Source organism: Pelophylax lessonae (assembly GCF_965119305.1).
Source record: "Pelophylax lessonae genome assembly, chromosome: 13".
Lineage (NCBI taxonomy): Eukaryota > Metazoa > Chordata > Amphibia > Anura > Ranidae > Pelophylax > Pelophylax lessonae.
This window is the reverse complement of record NC_138780.1, coordinates 12,593,320-12,613,684: the sequence shown is the minus strand read 5'-3', so window position 1 is coordinate 12,613,684 and position 20,365 is coordinate 12,593,320. Positions and strand designations below refer to the sequence as shown.

General features: G+C 40.9%; 1 protein-coding gene across 3 annotated transcripts in view; it reads left to right on the top strand.

The window, feature by feature from the left end:
* The window catches only part of PRUNE1 (prune exopolyphosphatase 1), a 49,255-nt gene extending 31,449 nt beyond the window's left edge, over nucleotides 1-17,806 (top strand). For all 3 annotated transcript variants that reach the window (XM_082275666.1, XM_082275667.1, XM_082275668.1), the window contains 5 exons: nucleotides 228-412; nucleotides 2,907-3,065; nucleotides 6,331-6,425; nucleotides 9,706-9,864; nucleotides 17,259-17,806. In XM_082275666.1, the coding sequence (XP_082131792.1) occupies nucleotides 228-412; nucleotides 2,907-3,065; nucleotides 6,331-6,425; nucleotides 9,706-9,864; nucleotides 17,259-17,792 (1,132 nt within the window). In that variant the 3' untranslated portion in view covers nucleotides 17,793-17,806. The remainder of the gene's footprint in view (nucleotides 1-227; nucleotides 413-2,906; nucleotides 3,066-6,330; nucleotides 6,426-9,705; nucleotides 9,865-17,258) is intronic.
* Nucleotides 17,807-20,365: the final 2,559 nt, after the last annotated feature.

Here is a 20,365-nt window from a genome sequence, read left to right as displayed (position 1 = left end):
GGGCCCGTATTCTTCTCCTCCATCTAAAATGCAGTAATGTGAAACCCCAAGATGGATGGGAACATCCAAAATTGCAAACTGGCCAGGAATTGCTTCTGGCCCCTCATAAGAGGTATAAAACGCCCCTACGACCTCTACCAATTATGAAATATTACTTTTGGGTTACATACCTTAACTCGTTTTTGCTGGTAATTGTATTTCTAGTGTCTCATGCATTCATTTATTAGGTCTGACTCGTACATGGAAGACGTGGTGACCGAGGTTATTGACCACCATGTTTTGGAGCGAAGGCCTTCTGCGAACTGCCGGGTCATTGTGGAGTTGGTGGGATCCTGCACCACTCTGGTGGCGGAGAAGATCGTTCAGGAAGCACCACAAATCCTGGACTTCCAGCTTGCATCTTTGCTTCGAGGTGAGTCCTGACCAGGAGAATTGTTTGCCAGGAAAATTTAGAGCTGCTGAGAAGAGTCACTATCATGGTCCCCGATAGGAAGTCCAAGCCTTTGCACTTGTCTCTGAACAGGAATAGAGGGGAAATCCTCCAATGAGGACACATGTTGCAGTGATAACTGCTTGAGGGGTGGGTTCCCTTTCTTTGGATGGATTGCCTTATACTTCCTGTGGTGTCCCCAGGACAGGAAGTGTACCCAGTGGGACATGCAACATGGTGTCTGCATACTGCTTCAAAATGCATGATTGATCAGCCTATTGCAACCTTTCTAAGCCAGGCTTTTGTGATACTTTAGGGTTCTTTCAGAGAGTCCTAGGGGGTTCCTTAAGCAGTGAATAGTGATGGATTGCTCTCCCCACTAACCGGCGCCTTCATAGTTCTGGCACCAACGTTACCGGACAGAGCGCTTCTCTTCTCTCCTCTCATTTCTCAGATAAGTAACCACTGACCCCAACGATCTTCTAAGCTGTCTATAAGGGGGAACAATCTTCCCACTGACCACCAATGTAAGAAACATTCTTTCCATTAGCCTTCAGTGTGAGGAGCATTCTTTTTATTGGCCACCAGTGTGAGGGGCATTCTTCCCATTGGCCACCAGTGTAAGGAACATTCTTCCCATTGGCCACCAGTGTAACGGGCATTCTTCCCATTGGCCACCAGTGTAAGGAACATTCTTCCCATTGGCCACCAGCGTAACGGGCATTCTTCCCATTGGCCACCAGCGTAAGGGGCAATTTTTCCACTGACCACCAACATAAGGGACATTCTTCCCACTGACCACCAAAGTAAAGAGCATTTGTCCCACTGGCCACCCAAGTAAGGAGCATTCTTTGGACTGACCAACAATGTAAGGAGCATTCTTCCCATTGACCACCAGTGTATTTGGCATAATGCCAATGTAATGAGAGTTCTTCCCATTGGTCCTCAGTGTAAGAAGCATTCTTACCATTGGCCACCAGCGTAAGGAGCATTCTTACCATTGGCCACCAGTGTAAGGGGCATTCTTTCTTTTCATTGGCCTCCAGTGTAAGGGGCATTCTTTCCAGTGACCAGCAATGTAAGAGGCATTCTTTCCATTGGCCACCATTGTAAGGGGCAATTTTCCCACTGACCACCACTGTAAGGAGCATTCTTCCCTCTGACCACCAAAGTAAAGAGCATTTGTCCCACTGGCCACCAAGGTAAGGAGCATTCTTCATTCAGACTGACCAACAACGTAAGGAGCATTTAATCCCATTGGCCACCTATGTAGGGAGCCTTCTTTGGACTGATCACCAAGGTAAGGAGCATCCTTCCTATTGACCACCAGTGTAATTGGCATTCTTCCCATTGACGGCCAATGTAATGAGAGTTCTTCCCATTGGTCCTCAGTGTAAGGAGCATTCTTACCATTGGCAACTAGCGTAAGGAGCATTCTTACCATTGGCCACCAGTGTAAGGGGCATTCTTTCCATTGGCCTCCAGTGTGAGGGGCAATCTTTTCATAGTCCTCCAGTGTAAGAGGCATTCTTTCCAGTGATCACCAACGTAAGGAGCATTCTTCCTATTGACCACCAGTGTAATTGGCATTCTTCCCATTGACGGCCAATGTAATGAGAGATCTTCCCATTGGTCCTCAGTGTAAGGAGCATTCTTACCATTGGCATCTAGCGTAAGGAGCATTCTTACCATTGGCCACCAGTGTAAGGGGCATTCTTTCCATTGGCCTCCAGTGTGAGGGGCATTCTTTTCATAGTCCTCCAGTGTAAGAGGCATTCTTTCCAGTGATCACCAACGTAAGGAGCATTCTTCCTATTGACCACCAGTGTAATTGGCATTCTTCCCATTGACGGCCAATGTAATGAGAGTTATTCCCATTGGTCCTCAGTGTAAAGAAGCATTCTTACCATTGGCAACCAGCGTAAGGGGCATTCTCTCAATTGACCTCCAGTGTGAGGGGCATTATTTTCATAGTCCTCCAGTGTAAGAGGCATTCTTTCCATTGGCCGCCGTTATAAGGGGCAATTTTCCCACTGACCACCACTGTAATGAGCATTCTTCCCTCTGACCATTTGTCTCATTGGCCACCAAGGTAAGGAGCATTCTTCGGGCTGACCAACAACGTAAGGAGCGTTCGTCCCATTGGCCACCAATGTAAGGAGCATTCTTTTCACCGACGACCAATGATAAGGACCACATTTCCCACTGAACAGTGACCACCAATGTATGGGAATCATTTTCCAGTAATCACCAACCTACGGGGCCTCTTCACTACTGACCACAAATGTAAGGGGCACTCTTCCCACTGATCACCAATGTTAAGAGGCATTTTTCCCATAAACCCTAATCGGTTACATACAAAAAAAATTAAAATAAATCAGATGCTGCGCTGGATTGGTAAAGTTGGTGGCCATCCTTTTCCAGCCTCAGTTTCGACAGTAACCACCAACACCCCGTGCTCTTGTCGCTCCCACAGGTACGATCGTATTGGACTGCGTGAACATGGCACCAGCTGCTGGCAAAGTGACCCCAAGAGACACGGAATACGTCACCATCTTGGAGTCGAAGTTCCCCGATCTGCCACAGAGGGGCAGCATTTTTGACTCGTTGCAGAACGCAAAGTTCGATGTCTCAGGTACACGCTGTAAATACGAGATAAAAAAAAAAAGAAGAGGTTCATGAGGTTCCTTTGCTAAAGAAGAACTCTTCCGTCTTCAAAAAATAATGTAATAGAATAGTGAATGACGGGTCCTCTTTATGGAGAGATCTGGGGTCAATAAGACCTCACATCTCTCCTACAGGCTGAAAACCCTGAAAAGAAAAAAAAGAAAAACAACCATCTCGGCTTTAAAGCCGAGATCACGGCAGTATTTACAACTGCCAGGCCAGGCATGACTTCATAACATCACAGCGCCCGGGCCTCCAAGAGTCGTAGAGACTGCCGGGGACCATCTGGTCCTCGGTGTTCTCTATGGTGAACTTCCGCTGCCGGCGGATTCCTTCTCCGGCTCGCTGATCGCATTGGCCGAGCAAGAGGGGGGTCGTCCCTTCCCGCGCCTGTAACAACAATCGAGCGGCTGAACAGCCGCTATGCTGGTCCTTCAAAAAAAATGAAGCACCGGAGGGCGGCAGGAAGGGGAGGCGTCCCTTACCGCGCCTGTAATAACAATCAAGCGTAGCCATAATGTTGTATTTTTATTAAAATTAAAAATGTATTTGCTACTAAAATACGTACCTTTTAGTGGCTAATCTATACATTTTTATTTTTATTATTGTAATTTGTCCATTATTATTATTATTATTATTAATAATATCATACAAGATTTATAATAATAATATTTATTATTATTAATAATAATAATAATATCATACAAGATTTATAATAATAATAATATTTATTATTATTAATAATAATAATAATAATATTAATATTATCATACAGGATTTATAATAGGCTTATTTCCTATGTTCGCCAGCTCCATCTAGTGGCCATAATGTTGTATTTTTATTAAAATAAAAATAAAAACTCATATATTTGCTACTAAAATACGTACCACATCCTACCATAGAGTTCACAAAACCAAAAAAAGAAGAAAAAAGATGGACTTTTACTGGTACAGGGGATGACACCACAAACCTATTTTAACCACTTCTGGACCGGAAGATTTTCCTCCTTAATGACCAGGCCCTATTTTGCTATTCGGCACTGCGTGACTTTAAACGGACAATTGCGCGGTCGTGCGACGCTGTACCCAAATAAAATTGATGTCACCACAAATAGAGCTTTCCTTTGGTGGTATTTGATCACCCGTGCGGTTTTTATTTTTTTGCGCTATAAACAAAAAAAAAAGAGCGACAATTCTGGAAAAAAAATATATATTTTTTTTCACTTTCTGCTATATAACATTCCCAACAAAATACATTTAAAAATCTCATTTTTTTTAAACATTTTAGGCCAATTTTTTTTTAACTGGTAAAATAAAATCGCAATAAGCATATTTTTATTGGTTTGCGCAAAAGTTATCGCGTCTACCAACTACGGCAAAGATTTATGTCATTTTTTATTGTTTTTTTTTTTTTTATTTTTTACTAGTAATGGCAATCGGCGATTTTTAGCGCGACTGCGACATTGCGGCGGACAGATCGGACCCCTAACTGACATATTTGACACTTTTGGGGGGACCAGTGACCAGCTAAAAATGCACTGTTACTGTAATAATGACACTGGCAAGGAAGGGGTTAACCTAGGGGTGATGAAAGGGTTAAGTGTGAGCCTAGGAGAGTGTTTTCTAACTGTATGGGGGGGGAGGGGCTTGTGAAATGACCATAGAGACCTGTGATCCTATATAGAAGGATCACGGGCACTCTGTGATCATTCCAGAGAGAAGAACGGTCAGCTGTGTTTAGAACAGCTGAACGTCCGTCTGTCTCAGCAGGGAGCGATCGTGGTTAAATGTTAGCCTAAGGGGGCGTGTTTCTAACTGTGGCCTGCCCCTGGGAAGACGTCACCGATGATAAAACGCATCGGGATTGGCTGTTACTGGAATTTATGATCATAGGAAATAAGGATGTTCGACAAATTCCAATAATTTAAATAAAAATGTGAAGATTAGCCACTGGGGGGCAGGATAGGTTAACACTGTCAATGACCTAATTGCTTAACAGCTGCTGAGATAAGATATCAGCCACATATGGAGTGCATGGATTTCAGATGGTCTATAGACTTACTATGGTAGAAGGTGCAGTAAAGCAGGAGACAAAACCCGAGGGTCCAATAACTAAATATGGCTGTCCCTATGTTTAACCACTTACCGCCCGTCAATTTACGTTGGTCCTTTGACGCTAAATACCGGGGTTATGGCAGCAGATAGCTGCCATAACCCCGGTATTTTTTTTCAACGGCGGCCGATCAGCTTTTTAGATAGGGGCGGTCCCAGCGGTGGATTCGCCGCGGGATCACCCTTACGGTGCGGTGTGTAACATTACTTGTAATAGGAAAAAAAATTGTGTAAAAATAATAAATAAAATAAATAGGAAAAAAAAGAAAATAAAGCGCCCTGTCCCCGTTAGCTTGCGTGCAGAAGCAAACGCATACGCAAGTCCCGCCCACATATGTAAACTGTGTTCAAACCACACATGTGAGGTATCGCTGCGATCCTTAGAGCGAGAGAAATAATTTGAGCCCTGGAACTCCTCTGTAACTCTAAGCTGGTAACCTGTAGACATTTTTAAAATGTCGCCTATGGGGATTTTTAAGTACCAATGTTTGTCGCCATTCCGCTAGCGTGCGCAATTTTGAAGCATGACATGTTGGGTATCTATTTACTCGGCGTAACATTATCTTTCACATTATGGGAAAAAAATTGGGCCAACTTTTTTTTTTTTTTTTTTTTTTTTTTTTAAATTGGGCTAATTTTACTGTTTTCTTATTTTTTAATTCAAAAAATTGATTTTTTTCCCCAAAAAAAAAATGAGATTTGAAAGACCGCTGCGCAAATACGGTGTGCTAAAAAATATTGCAATGATCTCCATTTTATTCTCTAGGGTCTCTGCTAAAAAAAAAAAAAAAAAAAAAAAAAAATATATATATATATATATATATATATATATATATATATATATATTTTTTTTTTAGCAGAGACCCTAGAGAATAAAATGGAGATCATTGCAATATTTTGCTATATATATATATATATATATATATATATATATATATATAATATTATATATATATAATGTTTGGGGTTTCTAAGTAGTTTTCTAGCAAAAAAAAAACCAACTGATTTTAGCTTGTAAACACCAAGTGTCAAAAATAGACCCGATTTTAAAGTGGTTACATAACGTGTGCTTGTGTTTTGGGTAGAGGTCCACTTTAAGCAAGCCTGCTCTCCCTCCTGCAGGTCTAAGCACGGATCAGATGCTCCGGAAGGATCTGAAGGCCCTGACAAGTCGTGACGTTAGTCTGGCCGTCAGCGCGATCTACATGCACATAGAGGTAAGTGCGTGCTCAGCCTCCATCGTCCCTAGTGGAAAGTAGGTACAGTATCTCACAAAAGTAAGTACACCCCTCACATTTCTGTAAATATTTTAGTCTATCTTTTCATGTGACAACACTGAAGAAATGACACTTTGCTACAATGTAAAGTAGTGAGTGTACAGCTTGTATAACAGTGTAAATTTGCTTACATTTAACCCCTTGATCGCCCACTGTGTTAACCCCCTTCCCTGCCAGTGTCATTAGTACAGTGACAGTGCATATTTTTAGCACTGATTACTGTAGTAATGTCACTGGTTCTCCCCCCCCCCCCCCCCAAAAGTGTAAAAAATGTCAGTTAGGGATCCGATCTGTCCGCCGCAATGTCGCAGTCCCGCTAAAAAATCGCAGATCGCCTCCATTACTAGTAAAATAAATAAATAAATAAATAGAAATAACCTAAATAACCTAAATCTGTGTTAACCCCTTCCCTGCCAGTGTCATTAGTACAGTGACAGTGCATATTTTTAGCACTGATTACTGTAGTAATGTCACTGGTTCTCCCCCCCCCCCCCCCAAAAGTGTAAAAAATGTCAGTTAGGGGTCCGATCTGTCCGCCGCAATGTCGCAGTCCCGCTAAAAAATCGCAGATCGCCTCCATTACTAGTAAAATAAATAAATAGAAATAACCTAAATCTACATAAATCAAAAGCCCAACCCCCATACAGTTAGAAAAACTCCCCTAGGCTTACATTTAACCCCTTGATCACCCACTGTGTTAACCCCTTCCCTGCCAGTGTCATTATTACAGTAACAGTGCATATTTTTAGCACTGATTACTGTAGTAATGTCACTGGTACCCCCCCAAAAGTGTAAAAAAATGTCAGTTAGGGGTCCGATCTGTCCGCCGCAATGTCGCAGTCCCGCAAAAAAATCATAGATCGCCGTCATTGCTAGTAAAAAAAAGAAAACAATAAAAATGACATAAATCTTTCTCGTACTTTGTAGACGCGATAACCTTTGTGCAAACCAATCAAAATATTTTTATTGCGATTTTTATTTATTTTTATTTTTTTTACCAAAAATATGTAGCAGAAAACAAATTGGCCTAAAATGATGAAAAAAAAATTGTTTTTTACTTTTTTTAATTTTTGGTGAATGTTGTATAGCAGAATGTGAAAAATATTGTTTTTTTTTTTTTTCAGAATTGTCGCTCTTTTTTTGCTTATAGCGCAAAAAATAAAAATCGCAGAGGTGATCAAATACCACCAAAAGAAATCTCTATTTGTGGGGAAAAAAAGGACATCAGTTTTATTTGGGTACAGCGTCGTACGACCGCGCAATTGTCTGTTAAAGTAACATTGTAAAAAAAAAATAAAAATGAAATAACATAGTTTGTAGATGCGATAACTTTTGCCCAAACCAATCAAAATACGCTTATTGCGATTTTTTTTTTTTATAACCAAACATATGTAGCAGAAAACAAAATTGGCCTAAAATGATGGAAAAAAATTGATGTAAAATGTTTTTTTTTTGGGAATGTTCTATAGCAGAATGTGAAAAATATTGTTTTTTTTTTTTTTTCAGAATTGTCGCTCTTTTTTTGTTTATAGCGCAAAAAATAAAAATCGCACAGGTGATCAAATACCACCAAAGGAAAGATCTATTTGTGGGGGAAAAAAATGACATCAATTGTATTTGGGTACAGTGTCGCACGACCGCGCAATTTTCAGTTAAAGTAACGCAGTGCCAAATAGCAAAAAAATGGCCTGGTCATTAAGGGGGTAAATCCTTCCTGTCCAGAAGTGGTTAAAGGGCTGCATGAAAGGGTTAACTTAAACATGGGGGTCACTTTAAGGCTCCTGGCTGGTTTGCAGCGGTGAAATCTGTGCGCCATGTAGGGTCATAGTGGGTGAAGGATTCCTTGAATGGTGGGCGAGTGGAATGTGACCCGAACCCTAACCGGCTGTAGAGTGTGTCCTCTCCCATCAGTGATCTTTGTTAGACGCTCCCTAATCAGATTGTATCATTGTATCCAGTGAAGGATAAACTAAATCTTATTATTTCCTCTCCGTGATGTTTAGGAGAAAACAATAGAGAGAGAGTAGGGAGCTCAGTAGCTGTCTGGCTACATAGTTATTTCTGCAGGTAGCCATAGCATATGGTATATATAGTAGAAGACACCGGTAGTCATTCCCCGAGGTGTGGGCGGTCAGTGCTCTGGCTTGTAGTGTCCTCCTAACACCCGAGCAATCATGTAGACCCTCAAACTATGGACCTCCATCTGTTGCGGAACTACACGTCCCATGAGGCATTGTAAAAATATGACATTCACAGACCTGACTAGGCATGATGGGAGTTGTAGTTCCTGAACAACTGGAGGGCCATAGATTGAAGGCCCCTGATGTAGATGAAAGAAAGCGGGCAACTCGATCTTCCGCAATTAATGGGTTAATTATTTGAGGTGTGGTCCAAAAAAATACAGGGCTTACGCGTTTCGGCGCGTAGCCCTAACCACTTCCTAACCGCTTTCATTCCGGGAGGGTGTCCATGGATGTCCTCCCGTAACCACGCCTCTCCATCGTGGTAAAGGGCCAATCACAAAGGCTCTTTACCATGTGATCAGCTGTGTCCAATCACAGCTTATTGCAGTGTAAACAGAGTTGCCGGTTATTGGCTACTATATTGGCTTATATGTGTGTGTGTGTATATATGTGTGTATGTATGTGTGTGTGTATATATGTGTGTATATGTATGTATATATATATATATATATATATGTGTGTATGTATATGTGTGTGTATATATATATATGTGTGTATGTATATGTGTGTGTATGTATATATATATATATATATATAATATGTGTGTGTGTGTGTGTCTGTGTGTGTGTATATATAATAAATATATATATATATATATATATATATATATATATATATATATATATATAGCTTAGATATGCTTTGGGGTTTATTTATTAAACCCTGTAAATCCCTGAAATGTGTCCTAATATGTGTATTTCCTATGATCATCAGCTCCATCTAGTGGCCATAATGCATTATTTACCAAAATACCGCAATCGGGACAATACCACATCATTTTGGACACAAGATGGAGCTGACGATCATAGGAAATGCACATATATATATATACATAGAGAGATAGATATTTGGACTGTTGCTTTTTATACTCGATCTTCTGCAATGAATTAATTTATTTTTTGTTTCATATTCTTTACTTTGTTTTTTTGAGTGTGTCCAGAGTTATATTCCATACTCAATTCTTATTCCCCCCCCAGGACTTCCTGCGGAGGGACGGCTTGGAGAAAGATCTACAGACTTTCTGCAGAAGATACGGCTACAATGTCATTGTGGCCATGGCCATCACCTTCACTGCCGAGAATGAGCCCATCAGGCAAATTGCAGTGTACAGCCAGCAGGGGGAGCTCAGGAAACTGGTATGTGTATTCAATGAAATGCCGACACTCTGTCATGTACTGTGAATGGGGAGAGTTCATTTCCATAGGTCTCTTCCCAGCTGGCCTTTACAAGCCTCCTGGGACATTCATTAAAATAAATAAAATATCCAGAAGAATGGTGGAAACCCCTCATAATGGGCACAGCAGGTGTACAGACCTGGGAACTCAGCACAGGGATGGTGGGAACCCCTCATAATGGGCACACAAGATGTACAGACCCGGGAACTCAGCACAGGGATGGTGGGAACTCCTCATAATGGGCACACAAGATGTACAGACCTGGGAACTCAGCACAGGGATGGTGGGAACTCCTCATAATGGGCACAGCAGGTGTACAGACCCGGGAACTCAGCACAGGGATGGTGGGAACCCCTCATAATGGGCACAGCAGGTGTACAGACCTGGGAACTCAGCACCGGGATGGTGGAAACCCCTCATAATGGGCACAGCAGGTGTACAGACCCAGGAACTCAGCACAGGGATGGTGGGAACCCCTCATAATGGGCACAGCAGGTGTACAGACCTGGGAACTCAGCACCGGGATGGTGGAAACCCCTCATAATGGGCACAGCAGGTATACAGACCCCGGAACTCAGCACAGGGATGGTGGAAACCCCTCATAATGGGCACAGCAGGTATACAGACCCGGGAACTCAGCACAGGGATGGTGGGAACCCCTCATAATGGGCACAGCAGGTGTACAGACCCGGGAACTCAGCACAGGGATGGTGGGAACCCCTCATAATGGGCACAGCAGGTGTACAGACCCGGGAACTCAGCACAGAGATGGTGGGAACCCCTCATAATGGGCACAGCAGGTGTACAGACCCGGGAACTCAGCACAGGGATGGAGGGCACACTGGCTTAGTGCATTATCGAAAAGATTAAAAAATATGAATAAAATCATGAAGAGGTTTATTCACAAATATAAGTAAAAGCGCGCTCATCAGGCCACATGGGTGACTATCTCTCATCAGTTGCTCGAATCACTGAACCTGGGAGGGGGGTCCTGGGTCAGACCCCTCAGGCAGGGGGCGGTTTCGAAGGACTGGCCTTCTTCTTCAGACCCTACAGACCCAGGAACTCAGCACAGGGATTCCACTTTCTTGGCCTAGTCAGAGCCCAGACTTAAATCCCATTGAAAATCTGTGGAATGAAGACTGCAGTCACCCAATGGTCACCATCAAATGTAACTGAACTCGAGCCGTTCTCCAAAGAAGAGCGGGCAAATATTGCAAAGTCTAGATGTGCAAATCCCAACAGATTAAAGGCTGTAATTAAAGCAAAAGGTGGTCCAACAATATAAGAAGGGGGGGGGTGATTGATCCTTTTTCCAACTCAGTGATTCTGTTTCTGAATTTTTTTTATTTTTTCTGACATGTTGGTGCTACATAGTTACATAGTTAGTGAGGTTGAAAAAAGACATCAGTCCATCCAGTTCAACCCATGATGCGTGTGTGTGTTTGCTTTTAACCGTACATTGTATACCCCTGTATGTTGTACATTGTATACCCCTGTATGTTGTACATTGTATACCCCTGTATGTTGTACATTGTATACCCCTGTATGTTGTACATTGTATACCCCTGTATGTTGTACATTGTATACCCCTGTATGTTGTACATTGTATACCCCTGTATGTTGTACATTGTATACCCCTGTATGTTGTACATTGTATACCCCTGTATGTTGTACATTGTATACCCCTGTATGTTGTGGTCTTTAAGGTGCCCATCTAATAGTTTTTTGAAACTATCAATGCTCCCCGCTGATACGACTGCTTGTGGAAGAGAATTCCACATCCTTACCGTTCTTACAGTGAAGAACCCCTTACGCACTTTAAGGTTAAACCGCCTTTCCTCTAGTTTTAGTGAGTGGCCACGTGTCTTATTGTATCTCCTTTCTCTGAATAGTTTGTTCCTTATGCTCGGGTCGCCAGTACAGTATTTGTAAATTGATATCATATCCCCCCTCAATCGTCTCTTCTCCAGAGAGAATAAGTTCAGTGCTTGTAGTCTTTCCTCATAGCTGATGTCCTCCATTCCCCTAATTATTTTTGTTGCCCTTCTCTGGACTTTCTCCAGTTCCAGCACATCCTTCCTGAGGACCGGTGCCCAGAACTGGACAGCATACTCCAGATGTGGCCGGACCAGAGTCTTGTAGAGCGGGAGAATAATCTCTTTATTTCTGGAGTGAATCCCCTTTTTTATACAACCCAGTATTCTGTTGGCTTTGCTTGCAGCGGCTTGGCATTGCATGCCACTTCCAAGCCTGTTGTCTACCAGTACCCCCAAGTCCTTTTCCATCCTAGACTCACCCAGAGGTTCCCCCCCTAGTGAGTAGCTTGCTTTCTGGTTTCTGGCCCCCAAGTGCATTACTTTACATTTTTCTACATTAAATCTCATCTGCCATGTAGTTGCCCACCCCGTTATTTTGTTCAGGTCCGCTTGCAAGGTTTCCACATCCTGCATAGAAGATATTGGCATGCCTAATTTAGTATCATCCGCAAATACTGAGATTGTACTAGATATCCCCTCCTCTAGATCATTTATGAACAAATTAAACAGGATTGGTCCCAGGACAGAACCCTGGGGGACCCCACTTTCCACACCCGCCCAATCCGAGTACTCCCCATTAATCACCACCCTCTGTACTCTCCCCTGGAGCCAGTTCTCTATCCAGGTACTCACCTTATGGTCCATACCTACCTTCCTTAGTTTGTACAGTAAGCGTTTGTGGGGAACGGTGTCAAAGGCCTTTGCAAAGTCCAGATACACCACATCCACAGGCTTACCTTTATCTAGGTGGCAGCTCACTTCATCATAGAAGGTTAATAGATTGGTTTGGCATGAACGATTTTTCATGAATCCATGCTGATTACTACTAATAATACCGTTTTCATTACTAAAGTCTTGTATGTGGTCCCTTAACATCCCCTCCAAAATCTTGCAGACTACTGATGTTAGGCTGACCGGCCTATAGTTACCCGGGATATATCTCGGCCCCTTCTTAAATATTGGTACCACGTTGGCTTTTTTCCAATCAGCTGGCACCATACCCGTCTGTAAACTATCCTTAAAGATCAAGAATAATGGTCTGGCAATCACCTGGCTGAGCTCATTTAGATCCCTCGGGTGCAAGCCATCCGGTCCTGGGGATTTATTTATGTTAAGTTTCTCTAGTTTAGTTCTAAGTCTATCTTCTGTTAGCCATGGCGGCACTTCCTGAGGTCTATTATTTAGTTCGGCCTTACAAGCTGGGTTCGTGTAGCCCCCCGATTCCTTTGTGAAGACTGAAGAGAAGAAATTATTTAACACTTCCGCCTTTTCTCTGTCCTCTGTGGCCATTTTTCCTTTATCATCTTTTATGGGGCCAATGTGTTCTGGCCTCGCTTTCTTACTGTTTATATACTTAAAGAACTTCTTGGGGTTCTTTTTACTCTCCTCCGCTATATGTCTCTCGTGTTCTATTTTAGCCGCCCTGATTTCGTCTTTACATTTCTTATTACACTCTTTGTAATGCTTAAATGCTGCCAATGACCCCTCAGTCTTGTATTTTTTGAAGGCCTTTTCTTTAGCACTAATATACATTTTTATGTTGGAGTTTAGCCACCCAGGGTTTAGTTTTGCTCTTTTAAATTTATTTCCCTTTGGAATGCACTGGCCAATCCCCCTGTTTAGTATGCTCTTGGAGCACTCCCATTTTTCCTCCGTGTTCTTTGTTCCCAGGGTTCTATCCCAATTTATATTTTCTAGCTGCAAGCGCAGTTTTGGGAAATTGGCTCCTTTGAAATTCAGGGTCCTTATATTACCCCTCAGCTTCCTATTACTGTAATTAATACTGAACCTTATTGACCTATGGTCACTGTTCCCTAAGTTGTCCCGTATTTCTATATCCGTGAGCAGGTCTGTATTGTTGGTAATCAGTAGGTCAAGTACCGCATTGTTTCTTGTCGGTGCATTCACCATCTGACCCATGAAATTGTCCTGCAAAACATTTAGGAACTGCCGAGCCTTGGCTGAGTGCGCGGTTCCTTCTGCCCAGTCTATATCTGGGCAGAAGGAACCCAGATGCTCTATCTTTCATTTGGATTTTATAAGTTGCACAGTAAATGCAGCTGGCTAAAACAAATACTGTTTCTGTCTTCATTCCAGGCAACAAAATGTGATTATTTTAAAGGGGGGGGGGGTATTCTTTTCTATACCCGCTTATATATACTGTATATTTATATATGCAGCAGCTAGAAAAGGTGTAGTACAGTAAAATCTGGAAAACACTGAAAAAATACATATTTGCACCCTCATCAAGTCTTCATGTAACCGGATCGGTGAGGGAAGTGCCGGCTCGGTCACTTATTAACCGGACCAAAGTTTAAGCTTTCACAGTTGTGAAATTTGAGTTCAGACTCCTTTCTCTCCACACTGGGCACCTGCTGCACGATCTGTCTGTGAAGGAGAAGCTTTGGGACCTGCTGGGGGGTGAGCACTGATCTTTGGGGTGGGGGGGTCGATATTTAATAGTTTCTAGAAAATTTGTATTTTTGATGGCCCTGGGCAAGCCTAAAATCTTTTTAAAAAGTTCTGAAAAAGTTTTCATGCTGCGATTTAGTTAAACATTACAGGACTTGTTGTTTTGAACCTTTGCTCGCATCTGCAGGGCTCTATATGCTTCCTCCTATGGTTTATATTAACCCTTTCATGGGGGGCTGGCCAATGATCATCATCTCCCAATTGATTGGGAGGGTCATGATCATTAACCAACTATTAATATTATTATCATCATCATTATTATTATCATCATTACTATTGCTAATTATTATCATCACTATTATTTATTAATCTTATTATCATTATTAATTATTATCATCATCATCATCATCATTATCATTATCATTATTATTAGGCCTCGTGCACACTGGATGTCATAAAAACGCCAGTAACTTTGCAGTGAGTTTTTCAGCATTTTTAAGCTCTGACAGTCAGGATGTCTCTTCTGTCATATAAATGTTCTTCCCTGGCTGTCAGCACTTCTTCCTGTACATGGAGTATATGGTATACACAGCTCAGTGTACAGTCTCTGCACAGTTCTGTGCCAAGCTATATACCACCTGTGTGTATACCCGGGAGTGACATCATACCAGCCCAGGGTGGCCTGGGATGATATCTTTCTTTCTTTCTCTCTTTCCTTCTCTCTTTCCTCCCTTTCTTCCTTCCATTTTCTCTCCCTTCCTTCCATCCATTTTCTCTCCCTTCCTTCCATCCTTCCATTTTATCTTCCTTTTGTTTTATTTCATTCTTTTCTTCCTTCTCATCTTCCTTCCTTCTGTTTTCTCTTCCTTCCTTCTTTCCTCCCTTCCTTCCTTGCATTTTATCTTTCTTTCTTTTTCTTTCTCTTTCTTTCTTTCTTTCTTTCTTTCTTTCTTTCTTTCTTTCCTTCTTTCTTTTCTTCCTTTCTTTTCCTTTCCTTATTTTTCTTTCCTTCTTTCTTTCTTTATTTTCTTTATTTTCTTTCTTTCTTTCTTTCTTTCTTTCTTTCTTTCTTTCTTTCTTTCTTTCCTTCCTTCCTTCCTTCCTTCCTTCCTTCCTTCCTTCCTTCCTTCCTTCCTTCCTTCCTTCCTTCCATTTTCTCTCCCTTCCTTCCATCCTTCCATTTTATCTTCCTTTTGTTTTCTTTCATTCTTTTCTTCCTTCTAATCTTCCTTCCTTCTGTTTTCTCTTCCTTCCTTCTTTCCTCTCTTCCTTCCTTCCTTCCTTCCTTGCATTTTATCTTCCTTTCTTTTTCTTTCTTTCTTTCCTTCCTTTCTTTTTCTCTTTCTTTCTTCCTTTCTTTTCTTCCTTTCTTTCCTTCTTTCTTTTTTTTCTTTCTTCCTTTCTTTTTCTTTCCTTCTTTATTTTCTTCCTTTCTTTTCCTTTCCTTATTTTTCTTTCCTACTTTCTTTCTTTATTTTCTTTCCTTCTTTATTTTCTTTCTTTCCTTCCTTCCTTCTATTTTCTCTCCCTTCCATTTTATCTTCCTTTTTGTTTTCTTTCATTCTTTTCTTCCTTCTAATCTTTCTTCCTTCTGTTTTCTCTTCCTTCCTTCTTTCCTTCCTTGCATTTTATCTTCCTTTCTCTTTCTTCCTTTATTTTTCTTTCTTTCCTTCTTTCTTTCTTTTCTTTCTTCCTTTCCTTTTCTTTCATTCTTTCTTTCTTATCTTCCTTTCTTTTTCTTTCCTTCTTTCTTTATTTTCTTCCTTTCTTTTTCTTTTTCTTTCTTTTCTTCCTTTCTTTTTGTTTCCTTCTTTCTTTCTTTATTTTCTTCCTTTTTCTTTCCTTCCTTCTTTCCTTCCTTCTTTCTTTCTTTCTCCTGTATGCAGTGGTTTCTGATGTGCTGGAACGATAAAGCTGATTTTTAGCTCCTAGGAACCCTCGCTGCAGATATTAGGTAATCATTGAAACACAAAGTATAAATAGGGTAAATACTGCATTATAGCCACTAGATGGAGCTGAAGAGCTTTCTATGATACTCAGCACCTTCTAGTGGCCATACTGCAGTATTTTCACACTACAGTATTCACATTTTTTTTCAATGAATACCATTCATTATGCAGAAAATATAGCATAACATTTAATAAGTCCCATTGGCACAGGACAAATTTACACGCGGTTTTGTTGGATTGTAAACTAGATTTATAAATGCACTTCATAGTGTCTGTGGTTTATTACATGCAGTATTTTTCTAAACCTAAACTCAATCTTTTTTGAAAGGTTTTATTTTATAACATTAAAATTATGATTATTGTTAAAGTATTTTTTTTATTATTTTTATTAGATTAAAGTATTTATTTAATTATTATTATTAAAAATTGTTATAATTACTATTATTTATATTGTATATAGAAGGAGAATAATAATAATCTTCTATATACGAAGGAGAAAATAATTATATCAAAATTGTTATAGCTATTATTATATAGTGTATAGTAATCTTCTATAAACAAAGGAGAAAATAATTATATAAAAATGGTTATAACTATTATTATATAGTGTATATATATAAAAATTATTTATTAATATTTTTATGGTTATAACTATTATTATATAGTGTATATATAAAAAATTATTTATTATTTTTTCTTAGAAAACTATATGGTTATAACTATTATTATATAGTGTATATATAAAAAATTATTTATTAATATTTTTTCTTAGAAAACTATATAACAATTATTTGTAATTTATAGTATTTAAAAGGAGAAAAATATCATTATTATTATTATTATTATTATTATTATTATTATAAGAAGAAAATGTAATTATATGGTATATAGCAGAGGAAAAAAAATATTATTATTATTGCTATAACTAACTTTTATTTTTATTGAATTTATTTAGGTGAGCAGAGCCTTGGAGAAAGCCACAAACCCGCCCCTTGACTTGTCTCCAGCTGGCCACGAACCTTGCAGTCACGTGACCGCCTACCACCAAGGAAACACGGGGGCGTCCCGTAAAAAAGTGCTGCCCATCTTGAAGGACTTCTTGAGAAAGAGCGACAGCTCCTCCCGACCCATGCAGGTGTTCCAGGAGGCCGAGGACTCCAAAGGACAATCAGGATTTAATGAACAAAGTTTGGACAATCATTTTGAGGCGACCCAGTTCCTGGCAGATGACGGGGATCCGCCGGACTTCCAGGACAGTTACTTCGGGGATGAATATAAGGGAAAGGACTACCGGGCCTGTTTCGGGAAACAAATGGAGGACGGTTTAGAGGATGAAAATTCGTTCCCACCTACCCCTATGAACAGTCTTGTGGAAGGTTGCCCTTTGGACCGAGGTCTACCAAAACTGACGGCGGAAGCCATCCTAGAAAGGATTAGCCGCATTACTGTTGGGGATTCGGAGGCAAATTCAACGAATGGGAGCCAATGATAGGGCTTTAAAAATGGGCTCTGGCCAATAATATACAGCTTTACAGTATCTCACAAAAGTGAGTACACCCCTCACATTTTTGTAAATATTTTATTCTATCTTTTCATGTGACAACACTGAAGAAATGACACTTTGCTACAATGTAAAGTAGTGAGTGTACAGCTTGTATAACAGTGTAAATTTACTGTCCCCCTCAAAATAACTCAACACACAGCCATTAATGTCTAAACTGCTGGCAACTAAAGTGAGTACACCCCTAAGTGACAATGTCCAAATTGGGCCCAAAGTCTCAATATTTTGTGTGGCCGCCATTATTTTTCAGCACTGCCTTAACCCTCTTGGGCATGGAGTTCACCAGAGCTTCACAGGTTGCCACTGGAGTCCTCTTCCCCTCCTCCATGATGACATCACAGAGCTGGTGGATGTTAGAGACCTTGCGCTCCTCCACCTTCTGTTTGAGGATGCCCCACAGATGCTCAATAGGGTTTAGGTCTGGAGACATGCTTGGCCAGTCCATCCCCTTTACCCTCAGCTTCTTTAGCAAGGCAGTGGTTGTATTGGAGGTGTTTGGGGTCGTTATGTTGGAATACTGCCCTGCGGCCCAGTCTCCGAAGGGAGGGGATCATGCTCTGCTTCAGTATGTCACAGTACATGTTGGCATTCATGGTTCCCTCAATGAACTGTAGCTCCCCAGTGCCGGCAGCACTCATGCAGCTCCAGACCGTGACACTCCCACCACCATGCTTGACTGTAGGAAGACACACTTGTCTTTGTACTCCTCACCTGGTTGCCGCCACACTCACTTGACACCATCTGAACCAAATACGTTTATCTTGGTCTCATCAGACCTCAGGAGATGTTCCAGTAATCCATGTCCTTAGTCTGCTTGTCTTCAGCAAACTGTTTGCGGGCTTTCTTGTGCATCATCTTTAGAAGAGGCTTCCTTCTGGGACGACAGCCATGCAGACAAATTTCATGCAGTGTGCGGCGTATGGTCTGAGCACTGACAGGCTGACCCCTCCCCCCTTCAACCTCTGCAGCAATGCTGGCAGCACTCATACGTCTATTTCCCAAAGACAACCTCTGGATATGACGCTGAGCACGTGCACTCAACTTCTTTGGTTGACCATGGTGAGGCCTGTTCTGAATGGAACCTGTCCTGTTATACCGCTGTATGGTCTTGGCCACTGTGCTGCAGCTCATTTTCAGGGTCTTGGCAATCTTCTTATAGCCTAGGCCATCTTTATGTAGAGCAACAATTCTTTTATTCAGATCCTCAGAGAGTTCTTTGCCATGAGGTGCCATGTTGAACTTCCAGTGACCAGTATGAGAGAGTGAAAGCGATAACACCAAATGTAACACACCTGCCCCCCATTCACACCTGAGACCTTGTAACACTAATGAGTCACATGACACCGGGGAGGGAAAATGGCTAATTGGGCCCAATTTGGACATTGTCACTTAGGGGTGTACTCACTTTTGTTGCCAGTGGTTTAGACATTAATGGCTGTGTGTTGAGTTGTTTTGAGGGGACAGCAAATTTTCACTGTTATACAAGCTGTACACTCACTACTTTACATTGTAGCAAAGTGTCATTTCTTCAGTGTTGTCACATGAAAAGAAAGAATAAAATATTTACAAAAATGTGAGGGGTGTACTTACTTTTGTGAAATATTGTATATCTCAAGGTACTTCTCAAGCAACAATGCAATTTTATCTTTTTTGATACAGGTTTGATAGTAGCACACCCAATTCTGGTTTTATTTTTGAATCGCGATCTTGGTGAACGTTCTATGTTTTACAGAGGAAAAAAAAATATATAGAGAAGAGGAAAAATTGCTCTTGTTGCCTCTATCAATCAACTGGACTCTTTTCTACTCATTTTAAATTGACTTCAGTTTTTTTTTTCAATTTTTTTTTTTGAAGAGTTAGTATTTCTGCCATGTTTTTTATTTCATATCTGTGACCCCAGTGGGGAGATTTGCCATCACTTCCTACCCCCGTGACAACAAGTCAAAAAAAGCTTTGGGGGGAGGGGGAGGGGTGGTCACCAGGAAAGGAGGGTACAGACAGCAATCAAATAGACTACTAAAGTCCTAAACCCTTCTGTGGTCTACTAAAAAATGTGTTTTTGTTTTTCTCTATATGTCCCCATTCTAGAGATTTTCCATCTCTTCCTCTTCTGAGAGCAAGCGAGGGGAAATCTCAAAAGTGATGCAAACCGCAATAAAAACCTGACCCAGGCTTTAACCCTTCTCCTTCATATCTACAACAAAATAACTAAGGTTCTTTTCCTGAAATTTAAGTTTTTTTTTTTCTTCCAAAGTGACAGTAAACTTTTTTTTTTTTTTTTTTTTTTTGAAAGTTCTATTCAAGTAAGTATTTTTAACTTAAAAAGTACATTCTATTGCTCTCGGACTCCTCCAATTTTCCAAATTCCCGTTTTTTTTCAGCTGTGATCCTGTTAGATGGTGTCTACATACATTCATTCTCCATGGTTCCACTGTATGTAGGAGTGTAGCCACCCTGTCTTGGTCCCAGTGTAGAAACGTAGCCACCCTGTCTTGGTCCCA